We start from the raw sequence: 13,006 nt of genomic DNA on the forward strand, positions 1-13,006 counted from the left end.
GTTCAAATCTCACCAGGCTCAAGGTTGACTCAGCCTTCCATCCTTTCGAGGTAGATAAAATGAGGACCCGGATTGTAGGGGCAATAAACTGACTTTGTATATATATATAAAAAAAAAAGAACACCGCTGGGGGGGGCTGAAAGCCCTACTAAGCAGGTATTTACAAAAGTATGAAGGCTATTGCTTAACGCATTGTAAGCCGCCCTGAGTCTCCGGAGAAGGGCGGCATTTAAATCGAACCAATAAAATAAAATAATAAATAATTATTGTGTCAGTTCAGATTATATAAAACAGTTGGATCTGAAATCTAATAAATAAGTTTGTATTTTTGTCATTTTTTTATTTTAATTATTTAAATATTCAGATTTCAGTATATTTGTTGGATTTAATAGAATACATCACATTTTAATTGAAAGGCAATATGTTTAGAAAAAAATAATGAAGAAAACACACTTTAATTTATTCTTTTTTGAAAATTGTATATTATAGGTTTTGTCAATCAAAACAATTAAGGAGTGCCTGTTTGATAAATTCAGATCATTATTCATGATAAATCCAGGGCAAATGAATTACCCTGTTTCCCTGAAAATAAGACATCCCCTGATAATAAGCCCAATTGGGCTTTTGAGCACGTGCACTAAAATAACCCCCCCCTTGAAAATAAGCCCTCCCCGAAAATATTTAAACGTATGTGCAGCCGGTCCCCGCCATTTCCTCTGGTTTCCTCCACATGCCCCAAAATAATAAGACCTCCACGAAAATAAGGCCAAGCGCTTATTTCAGGGTTCAAAAAAATATAAGACAGGGTCTTATTTTCGGGGAATCACGGTAGGCTTGACAGGTTCACTAGAAAAATGTTGAACAACTTGGCATTACTTCAACTTCTGCAAGAGCAGAAGCAAATCTGACTGAGAAATGAAGGACATCATTACAAATACTGTGAATATCTACCCTGATATCATGGCAGATGTTATTTTTAATTGGGCTATTCAGTACTATCCGAATAGCTACAACAGCTGCTGTTGTTAGTTTGTTTTGTTATTTTTCATTTCTTTAGATACATTAATCATCCAGGCAAGCTTTTTTACCACCACACCCGATTTAGGCCTATTAATTTGTTCCAACCTTCATCCATTGTTCTCTACTGATCTTTATCCAATGAAATCAAGATTCTTACTGCTAACCCTATCAATAAGTTTTATAATTGCCATAGCTACCATATATGACACCTGGGCTATCAAAAGTTTTGTGAAAGATGGGAGTTAAATCCAAATTAGATTGCTAAATTAGAGATTCCATTGATTATTTAAAAATGCCTTGTATTAATCTCTGTCCCTCCACTATTGACTCTTTACCTGTGATTTGACATAGTCATACTCTTCTGTCCCACGTGGAAAATTTCGAAGAGAAGTGAGGTAGTCAAAAGTAATCACTGCTGTCTATAAAACAACCCAGACACAAAATCATAAGCCACATTCTGTTTCCTAGTATTCTGTAAAAAGCATTTTGACACTTCTTTTTCCACATATAGAAGTATAGCCCTTTAGTCAGAACTTGCACTATGTTCCCCTACTCCCAATGAACAGTAAAATCCACCCATGGTTCAACACACTACACATTTTTCTACCTTGGTTAGACATCCCATGTTCAGTAATGTGTTAATTTCTGGACACAATGAATAGTTTAAGGATTTAGATACACTGAAATAGGTTTAAAGCAGGGGTGTCAAACTCAAGGTCCAGGGGCCGGATCTGGCCCGCAGGGCTACCCTGGAACCAGCGAAGGACTGGCCCGCGGTGCCTCTGCCAGTGAAAATGAAGCTCAGGAGGGCTGCGTGCGGCCCTCCTGAGCTCCATTTTCACTGGCAGAGGGTTGCAGGTCATCGCAGTCAAAAACGGAGCTTGCAAGGGCCACAGGCGGTACTCCCAAGCTCCATTTTCATTGGCAGAGTGCTCAGGCCACCACAAGCACTCCGGACACAAGTGATGCTGAGCTGGCCACGTTCACCCTGGCCCCCCAAGGTCAAACACAACCCTAATGTGGCCCTCAATTAAATTGAGTTCGACACCCCTGATTTAGAAAAATGCAAGGACGAACAAAGCAGTAGAAACAAAGTTTTATGAAGAGAACATATTTTAGCCTTGTGAATAAGTATATGTAATGGCGCATATGTCAAAGGATGTTCCAAAGAAGATCAACATCTGTTCTCCTTCTCTCCAAAGGGACTAATGGAAATAGATTTCCAGAAGGCCAATGCCAATTAAATGTTGGGGAAAAACTTTCTAATAGTAGTATCAGTTTGACAATGGAATCAGTTACTCACAGAAGTGGTGGGCATGTGTTCAAAAATAATATAACCATCTCTCAGAGATATCTGAGATTAGATACCCATACTAAATAGGGAATTTATTTATTTTATTTGTTTTAATTTGTATACCGCCCTTCTCCAGCAGGACTCAGGGCGGTTAACAGCCAGAATAAAACAGAACATACAAAATTTAAAAACAGTTTAAAAATAATTAAATATTTTTGGCCTAAGTATCCCTCTCCAACTCTATAACTATATTGCTATTGCTATATTATTCTAAGCACAGTCCAATCTACATACTTGCCTTTGTGCTAAACTCTTTGGCAAAGTTTTTTTTTTCAATATCAGCTTCCACATTCAGTTTTAGTTTAAAATGAAAATTTCCTCTTTTTTAAATGATTCATGATTTTTAACCCTAAATGTTTTGTATTAAGCATGAAACTTACTGTGGCAACAGCTCTGCCTACTCGAACAATTCCAAAATCATTGGGATCCAGATGCTTGTTGCTGTACATATATAAACCAGCAGTGGCCCCTACTCCACTGACAAGTGACGCTAGTTTTAAAGCTCTTCTGGCCATGGTGGCAAACTGCATGGAAATAAAAACAGGGGAAACATGAACCTGCAGCATAGATGCCACAGATGGCAAAAAGGCAGATAGGCCGCATGTGCATAAATTAGATCTGTGCACTTCCTTTATTTGTCCAAGTAGATTAAAACAACTGTAAAGCAACCATACCAGTGGTGGGTTCCTCCTGGTTCCGCCCAGTTCCGCCGAGCCGATAGCAGTGACGATATGATGTCACCGAACTGGTTCTGCCCCACCCACCCCTCACACCCCGTATTATTCTTACCTTTTATTTGGCCCCACCCCCAATCTATTGCTGCCTCCTGAGTCCCAGCTGATCGGCTAGAGGGAAAAAAACTGTTTAAACTCTTGCCGCGGGGCTTCAAAAGGCCACCCTACAGCTGATCAGTGTTAAAAGAAAACAAATGAGTAGACCGGTGCCTGCAAAAATAAATGGGTAGACTGGTGCCTGCAAAAATAAATGGGTAGATTGGTACAGCTCTGCAAGAAGTTAAAAGCCTGGTAGACCAGTACCTCTGTTAAATCCTAAATAATTGTCACATGACCATCAAGCCACGCCCTCAAAACAAGCCACGCCCACAGAACCGGTAGTAAAAAAATTTAGAACCCACTCCTGAACCATACTACTTAAAGTACTTTCTCAGGATGACAGTCATTAGTTCACCAGAAATGTAAACAATCTTCTTCTAAAATAACAGAAATGCAGAGGCCAAGGGTATTAGGTGGGGGGAAAAGAGAACTATATTTTCAACTACAAATCTTCAATTCAAATAAATAACATAGATGGCTGCACAATCTTCCGCTGAGTCTTTCTACTTAGCTAAGGGAAGAGATTTCTGGGTTGATAATTGTTATTTAATTGAAATGACTAATATTTTATGCCTGATTTGTTCTAAGGTTTTCTGTTTGAGGGTTTTTCAACAGCAATTCAGACATCTCTCTTATTCTCTCTTTTTTCCTATATTTTCTTTTGTTATTATTTTTTTAAAAAAACGTGTGCCTTGAAAACTCCATCTGGCGTTCTACTTTATTCTCACCTGAAGTCAAATGGGGCCATTTGTATTACTGTTATTATTGAGGTTCTCAAATTACTGCAATACTTAGCCCAGGATGGTACCTTCAGTGGGGAACCTGAGCTATTGAAAGACACCTGCTTTGTGTGTGTGAAGGAGGGGGTTGTGATAAAGTGAGTGTTATTAAACTATAAGGTAAAAGGAATCATTAGAATAAATTGCTCTGGCAATTTTCTATGTGGCATTGGTATAGCTGTAGCATGTCAAAGAGCGTAGGAAAAGCTTAAAACCTTATCAGCTTCAGAATATGTTTCCAGTATCCAGATGCTCAGCATGACAAAACCCTCTGATTTCATGGGAATGACAAGGTAGTTCAACAGACTAGTGTAACCAAAACTTTTTGGAGGTCAATTATAAACAGTTTTCTACTTATTTGGATGAATGGTTATGATTTCCCTATGTCTAGCTTTTAGCATTATATTTAATGTGATGTAGTATAGGCAATGAAATGACAACTCTGCCAAAAAGCAGGAGTGGGTATTGTTTTCAAAATTCAAATAAACTGTAGTAAAGATCTTTAAGTCATTGCTCTGATTATCCAGGCTATTCACTATTTAAATTGCTCATTTGCTGCTGTCAAAAGTAACTCACATCACCTTTGCAAAGATATAAGGATAGTTTAAATCTTTATTATATCTCTTTAAGTTTTCTAAAATTAAAAATAGTTCTTTACAGACATTCAATAATCTCTTGGAAATAGAGTCAATCTTAATTAGTAAAATTTGCAAATACTAAAAAGGTATTCAGAAAAGGTGTTTTCTGAATTGACATTTTAACAAGCACACATCAACCTAATCCTAATGGCAAGCTTAAATAGTGGCAGAAAATACTACAAAGAAAACTTTGTAGTTAATGTAGCCAAGGGAAATAATTCTTTATGAGAGAAATACATACACATCGGTGGTGGGATTCAAATTTTTTTACTACCGGTTCTGTGGGCGTGGCTTGGTGGGCGTGGCTTGGTGGGCGTGGCAGGGGAAGGATACTATAAAATCTCCATTCCCTCCCCAGTCCAGGGGAAGGTTACTGCAAAATCCCCATTTCCTCCCGATCAGCTGGGACTCGGGAGGCAGAGAATAGATGGAGGCAGGGCCAGTCAGAGGTGGTATTTACCGGTTCTCCGAACTACTCAAAATTTCTGCTACCGGTTCTCCAGAACTGGTCAGAACCTGCTTAATACCACCTCTGATACACATACTGCAAAGGGTGTCTTTCCCCGTTTCAAGCTTCTTCCCACTGCTGAGTGCTATCCACTCATCCCTGAGTCAGCAGAAAATGACATTTGCTGTTCCTACCGTTGACTACTATACCTACATTGCCTTTATTTTGAGTCACTGCTGTCTGCTGTCCAAGATTTTAGGTTACTTGCAGTTTCTCTTAGTCTGTGTTGAATGGGGGTTGGGGAAGAAACACTTTTAACACTGATACAGTAAGAACCTAAGCCTATTTTACCCTTAGGCAGGGGACAAGATGAAGACATCATAGAAACACAACCCCCCAAAAAATCTACATTAGTGGGACATGTTGGCAGTATGGTTAGGTGCAAATAGCAAAAAGCTGTTAATTCAATTCTCAGACAAAATGTATCCTTGAGTCATCCGCAAATCTTCAAATATCACTTTTTTATGTGTACGCTTATTAAGAACATACATAGGGGAACCCCATAACTCAGTGTAAGGAAACTACATTATGACAGAAGTAGGCAAAATTATAACTACTTTTAATAGAATATTGTATCTGATAAATATAAGTATTTTACCAGAAAAAATGTCTGTTGTTCAAGTCTGCCTCTTAAAAATACCGAAGAATATGAACACTGAAATATTCTGAAAACAAGTAGTCTACAAGCTTTTCTTGCAATGACAACCATCAATAACTTCAAAAGTAAGTCCAACTGAATTCAGCATGATTGTGCTCCTTGATAAAAGATAGAATTGGGGGAAGAGAGAAATATGCTCCACTGATTTTCATGCAGTTGATTCCTGAGTAGATACAGCATTGTTTATTCATTTCTATTTATTTGATTTGTGCACCGCCCATCTCAGAGGTGACTCTGAGCAGCTTACAAATATTAAAAACCAGTAAACATTAAAATGATAAAGCAATAAATGATAAGTTAAAAGTACATTCTTGATAATATTGCTGTACTATTATGTTGTAAATTTTTAAAGTTTAATATTACTAAATTCCTAACTCATCATTCACACACATACCACATGGTTACTTTTCCACAGAATTTACTGAGCTGGTCTCAACGTATACAGAAAAATCATGTTTCTTTAAAATGAGTCAGAAAGATCATTGAATAGATTTTCTTCCAAGCATGATAAAATCTTCAAGAGGAATCTTTATGTTCAATTCCCTGAATCATATTTAGTATGTTCTAATGTAATTGATATTCTCTTTTCCTCTTTCACATTTACCTTTTGAGCACAACATACAAGAAATATTGTATTGAGGGTTCCTTGTCCATTAAGAGTTATGTCATAATAAATGTTCATCTTAAAAATTGTTAAAATATCCTGGATCGTATTAGTCACTCATTACAAGTGAGAACACTTTTAACATTAGCCGCCTTATGAAGTAAGAATTGGAAGTAGGTCGAGTGAGAAAATTTATAATAGGAAATATTCAGGTAGATTTTCTTTGGGACGAAGTCCAGTGAAATTACAGAGGTCAATAAATTACTGAGTTTTATAGAAATGAGAAGTGACCGATTGGCATTGCGAATAAAGGATTGCCTGTATTTTGAGGTTTAAGGGCAGATTACACCGATCGGGTGGTGAAAAAAATCAACACTCTTGATAGATTATTGAAGCAGTAGATTCCATGCAGCAGGTAGCGAGAGCGGAAGCGAAATCCTCGAATCACATTAATAACTGGATGGGAGAAACTGGCGTAAACGAGTCTATTCTAATCCAATTCATTAGAATCCTCTGTTCTTATGCAACCTTCTACATTCCACAAAGGTTTTGATATCCGCAGGAATCATTTCAAAGGCGTTCGCTCCTCCTCCTCTTCCCCCCCTTATCCGTCCCTCCGGCCACCTCCAGCAAAAGTCAGACCGACCCCTCCACTCCGCCTCCCGCACTTACCGGCTTCCTGGGCACAATTTACCAGGGCAATTTTAATTGGCGGAAAATAAAGGTTCCCCCCCTTCTCTTCCCACGTGGTACAGACTTTTCTCTGTAGAGGATGCTGGGACTTGTATTGTGGTGGGGAGGGGAGAACTAATTGGTTGTACGTATAAGAAGTACGCGTCCAGAAGAATTAGGGCAGTGGCGTTTTTCGGTGACTGTTAATCACGAAAACGAGACCAAAACGTCCTCAATATTAGTGTCTATAGAATAGCCTTAAATCTTTAGGTACATAACTAGCAGAGCTTGTTCTGTGACTCTTGTGTGCTGCACCCTAATGTGAAGCTTGTTTAGACAATAAGTCAAACTATTTTGAAGATCTTTAGAGTGTGTGGGTATATATATTCGTTGAACTGAAAATCCTCATATTCCTTATACAACCAACACTAAAAGACTACTCATGAAAGGAGAAATTAATGTCCTATCAATTACATTTAGGCATCCCATCTGCAATATTAAAGAAATGAAAATCCATGTGTGGCTTAGGAATTAAAGTTAAAAATTAAAAAAATTAAGTTGAAAACACATTAATTTTGAAGATAATGGGCGCAAATCATTTACCAGTAATGATAGCTTTATTACAGATGTTAGTCTTATTAAATCATTGAAACACCACATTTAAGGCAATCTGGTAGCACCAACCAACTCTGGGAAACTGTTTTACCTTGTTAGTTGGATAGGATACTATCAGAAAATATCAGGGCTGTAGGCTAGAATGAAAGATGAAAAAATATGGTCCAAAAAGACAATGACAAATCTCACTAAATCACCAAGCTGAACTCAAATGCATTTTGAGTTCATTACATACATTACCATTTCTGATCTTTATTCACAACATTTCAGAGGGAATCCAGATGTCTTCTAACTAACAAGTTTCCTCCTCTAACGGTTTCCACTGTTGTTTGTATCACAAATGAAAAGAATAAAGAAAAAGACAATAGTTGTGTAATGTTTTTTGACTGCTAATATTCATAACTATAATATTCATAACAGTAATATTCATAACTGAAGTAACCTAGTTAAATTACCATTGCATGTGAAAGATTTATTGGAAGAAATACCATCTTTCCTCATATTCCTGATGCTATTTTGCTATTCTGAGCTTCTAATATAGGAAAAGATCCAACAATTTTCAAAGCCCTTCTTTTTACATACCATGAGTTATAAAAGTTGCAGTAGCAGGAGTTGACTGGATCCTTTCTAATGCCATCCCAACTGTGTCCATGGAGTTTCAAGGGAAAACTAGAAATGGAACTTAATCTGAAATGCACATTTTAAGAGCCTGTGGCAATATATAATTCAAAACTTGAACTCAGGTCTCCATGTGTTTACACTAAATTTGTTTTCTTTCTCCTATTGGTGTTCCTATTGGCAACACCACCATGTCTCTCCCCATATAGTTTATCAAGATTCTCAATAAACTGGAACATTTCCTGTACATCACCACTATTGCTGTCAATAATCAAAGATAAATATGCTCATTAGAAACAATGGAAGTGTTGATGACAAGGGGAAAATGCTTGCAGGTGTGAGAGATGAAACTTCCTGTACAGCTGGTGCCTAACTGAGGCTTCCCTATCATCAGACAAAGAACAGTGGCAAACATCACTGATTTCTAAAGCAGCCCTAGAATAATGATGAAGATGATAAAAAAGAAACTGAAAAGTTTATAGGAGAAAGAATCAGAAAAATTAGAATCAGATGGAGCAGTAAAATTGTAAAGAAAGGCACACCAGATCTAGGGCAGCAATAATTCTGCTTTGCATTTTCCATTTTTCTGACTGAAAGGGAAATTTCAGGGGCAGTCTTTTATAAAATATGTTTTTTCTCCCCCAAGGAACCCTTTTATGCAAATATAGACACAGTTATAGACAAATGAAGTAAAGATTTACAGTACTAGAGAAAAATATAAAGAAACACATGACATGAATATACTAAAGAATTGTATAAAACAAGATTGCAAATCAATGATATATGCAGTATAAAGGCTTAATCGGTGAACTACAGCTGGATATTCTGGGAAATTAAATTAAATAAGCCTTAGGAAATATTAGCAACAAAACTGCAGGAGTTAATAAAAAGCCAGCAGAACTATTTAAAGTCTTACAAGATAATGCAGTTGAAGTGCTTCTTGCCATTTGTAAGCAGATACAGTATGTAAAATATAGCAGTGACCAAGCAACTGGAAAATATCAATTTATATTCCGATACCAAAAAAGAATAGTCCCAAAAATCCTTTTGAAGGATTGCACTTATTTCATATGCCAGTAAGATAATGTTTTAAGATCGTGCAATCCAAACTTCAAAAGTACATGCAACCGAAACTGCCAGATACTGTACACAATTTGGATACAGAAGAAGTAAGGGCACCTATGATCACATTGTGAACATCCAGCAGAACATGGAAAAGGCATTCAAAAATCTGATTTTGCATTATTGATTATATAGAAGATTTATCTCCTATTACTTCCCCTATGCCAGCGATGGCTAATCTTTTTGCCATCGTGTGCCAAAAGCGTGAGGAGCATGGGAGGGTTGTATGCGCGTGTGCCCACACCCATAATTCAATGTGGCCCGTCCTCCCGCGCATGCGTGCGCGACCACCACCCCCACACAACCCCCGCTTTTGGCACACGATGGCACGGTAGCCCGTTTTTTGCCCTCCCCAGGCTCCAGAGGCTTTCTTGAAGCCTGGGGAGGGTGAAAATGCCCCCCCCAGGCCCTCCGGAGGGCAGAAACGGCCCATTTCCCGACTTCCAGTGGGACCAGAAGGCCCGTTTTTCGCTCTCCCCAGGGTCCAGAGGCTTTCTAGGAGCCTGGGGAAGGCGAAAATGGCCTCCCCCTCCCCCCAGAGGCCCTCCGGAGGCTGGAAATAGCCTGTTTCGCTACTTCCGGTAGGCCTGGAATGTTCGAAAATCAGTTGGCCGGCTGGAGCTGAGCTAAGGCAACACTGAGCTAAGGTGACACTCCACATGCCACCTGTGGCACCCGTGCCATAGGTTCGTCATCATGGCCCTATGCTTTTTGAATTGCTTACTAATGGAACCAGAGGCTTAGGCAACAATTACTCTTGCACCTTTCACCTCCAGTTTGAACCACTGCATACTGAAAAGGGAAAGGACTGGAAGTACTGGATGTGTGGGAAGCAGTTTATTTACTTGGAAAGATCTGTCCAGTGTGTTCATCCAGATTAGGGCTAATTCTATGTGTGATTCAGAAAGGCTGGCTGGAAATAATGTTTCTGATTATATGCTCATACTTAGGGAACCACCATCCTCCAGAATCTGAATGGTATCTTCCCTAGAACTTTTAGGAGGACTGTCAAAATGAAATTATTCTAGGGGGCACATATCTGCATAATTTATTGAAAGAGTCACTATGGGAGGGTTTTATAATTTAATGGGAGTATGGATTATTTTATACAGGCAGTCCTTGACTTAGGTCCACAATTAAGCCAAGATTTCTGTAGTTAAGTGAGACATTTGTTAAGTGAATTTGGGCCCATTTTACAACCTTACTTGCCACAGTTGCTAAGTGAATCACTGGAGTTGATAAGTTGGTAACATGGTTGTAAGTGAATCTGGCTTCCCCATTAATTTTGCTTGTCAAAAGGTTGCAAAAGGTAATCACATGATCTTGGGAAATAGCAACGATCATAAGTATATAACAGTTGCCAAGCATCTGAAAGCAAGTTACGAAAGCAACTTGCGACTTTCTGCCAACTTCCCCATAGATTTTGCTTGTGGGAAGCAGCATTGAAGGTTGAAAATGCAGATGAACGGTATTTCTTGGAGATATTCCAATGCACTATTGTTGCTACTTTGTCATGCCATAGTTTGTAATCAGTCTGTGCGATCTTCTTGCAGCAACTAACTAAGTGGACCACTGTTTTTCAGCTTCTTTGCAGAGATGACATTTCCTGTTTGTTGATGACTTCTCAATTTGGCTTTGATGCATTTGTCCTTAAAGTTTGATCTTGTGAAGCCAGAATTAACCCCATCTCTTTTCCTGCTCTTAGGCAGTGGCAGGTGTTGTTATCTGTTTTGCATGCTATTTTTTAATGTATTGGCCATGTAATATTTTTCCTTGCTGTGTCTCTTATATTCTTCTTTTGGTCTTTCTCGTAAGCCAGATTGATCTCTCCGGTACTCATTAAGCCTTCATGGTATACTAACTTTAAGTGCATCTTTTCCACCAGCCTTCAGATATTCTTCCAATGCCCTTTTCTTCTTCAACTGTCTAGTATACTTGAAACATTCTATGCCCATCTATTTTCCTTGGCAAGTAGAGTCTATCAATATCACTGTATGGATGAAGAGCATGATTCATTGACAATTTTTTCTGGTCTTCCTATCCAGGACTTTTAGTTTTGCTTGAATCCAGTTCACTGTTCTAGCTGCCTAGTTAATGGCTGGCATTGCCCAGGTTAATTGCCTTGGTAGTATTTCCTCTATGGAAGTTGGATTTTCAGATCTTCATACTTGGGATGTATTCACTTCTAAACTTCTTGACTTCAATGTTCTTGATATCAGCTTGAAGAACGTTCAGGTATTTGTAGTCATTGTCTTCACCCAGAGTCTCAATGTTATTTCCTAGGGCATATTATTCCTCCAGTTTTCTCTATTTTTCCTCTGTTGATGGTGAGGATAACACATTTATCCAGTCCAAATTCTATTCCAATATGATATTGTCATGAGAATAAATAGATAAAATCATGTGTCCTACCATGAATTCAAGGAAATAAAGTGACATATACATATAAGAAATGATGTGTGAACTTGGTCTGTGGTTAATATATAGTTCAATGTTACATGAACCTAGAAAATTGTACTGAATAAACAAATCATACTTTAGTTAAGTATGGGTAAGCATATCATGTGACAGAGCCTTCAGCCAAAACCTTAGCTCTTAAGTACTAATCTTCTCTAAGCCTACTGAGGCTGCAATTTCATATATATTTAGACTGAAAGTAAGACATTGGAAATTTAGAGAGGTCTACTGTACTTCCAAATAAATGTATAAAAAAATTAAGTAACTTTAGTCATGTAGAGCAAAACAGGGAGATATCAGGTATATGAGATTATTTTTAATTTGGGAGAAAGGTAAAAAGTTTTAGCAGGATTCACATATCATAATACAGTACAGTAAATAAAAATGATTCATTTTGACTTTGCATATTGTACAATATCAATCTTGTGTTGTAATAAATCAATAGTTTAAAAACTCTGCTGAACTATTTCAAATAATTCAGAGAGCTGTATTTTCATCTTGTCTCCAATTAAGAATATTTCACTTGGCTTGTCCATCATGTTAAACTACAGTAAAAAGTTGGGTTGTGAATGTGTTGTGAACAAACTAGTGATTGGTGGTTCAGTATTTTATACAAACGCCAGTCATTTTCCTGGTTAAGCAGACCACCCCTCAATTAATAATGGTGTAGGAAGAAATGTCCATCTGGGTTCATTTCCAAGTGGGGAGAAAGACACTGGAAACATGGAGGCTGCTTAGAAAGCTGGTTTAATGGAGCAGAACTATTAAGCACATGGTCCCGGTGCAGCTGAACACAGGGAGTGGAAGGTGAATGTTATTTATACCCTCTCTTAGGCCTTGCCCTAGAGCTTCCTGTTCTTGTGCAAGAAATGTATCTTATTGGTTGCTGTAGGGGTCATGTGCAAATCCTAGGACAATGATGGAGAATCTTTTCGGCACTAAGTGCCAAAAAGGGAGCACTTCACACCCATGTGCACGCTTGTCAAGGCCATAACCAGGAAGAGGAGCTGCCCAGGGGGCATTCTTGTGCCTGAAAATGAACTTCCAGTTTCTTCAGGCAAGTCTTTCCGGTTACTGCCGTGCATGCACATGCGCTGATCAGCTGGCCGGCACACATACTCATGCTGA

The 13,006-nt window shown here is 38.4% G+C and overlaps 1 protein-coding gene across 2 annotated transcripts in view; it reads right to left on the minus strand.

Moving 5' to 3' along the window:
* ADCK1 (aarF domain containing kinase 1) overlaps window positions 1–7,325 on the minus strand; it is a 108,547-nt gene extending 101,222 nt beyond the window's left edge. The window contains exons 1-3 of one of the 2 annotated variants that reach the window (XM_034418232.3): window positions 7,067–7,325; window positions 2,755–2,898; window positions 1,356–1,439 (exon numbers count right to left, since the gene is read on the minus strand). In XM_034418232.3, the coding sequence (XP_034274123.2) occupies window positions 1,356–1,439; window positions 2,755–2,889 (219 nt within the window). In that variant the 5' untranslated portion in view covers window positions 2,890–2,898; window positions 7,067–7,325. Of the gene's footprint in view, window positions 1–1,355; window positions 1,440–2,754; window positions 2,899–6,394 lie in introns of both variants that reach the window. The other variant, XM_087873488.1, reaches the window with a different exon arrangement.
* Window positions 7,326–13,006: the final 5,681 nt, after the last annotated feature.

The sequence above is a fragment of the Pantherophis guttatus genome, chromosome 1 (assembly GCF_059756535.1).
Source record: "Pantherophis guttatus breed Tessera chromosome 1, ASM5975653v1, whole genome shotgun sequence".
Classification (NCBI taxonomy): domain Eukaryota; kingdom Metazoa; phylum Chordata; class Lepidosauria; order Squamata; family Colubridae; genus Pantherophis; species Pantherophis guttatus.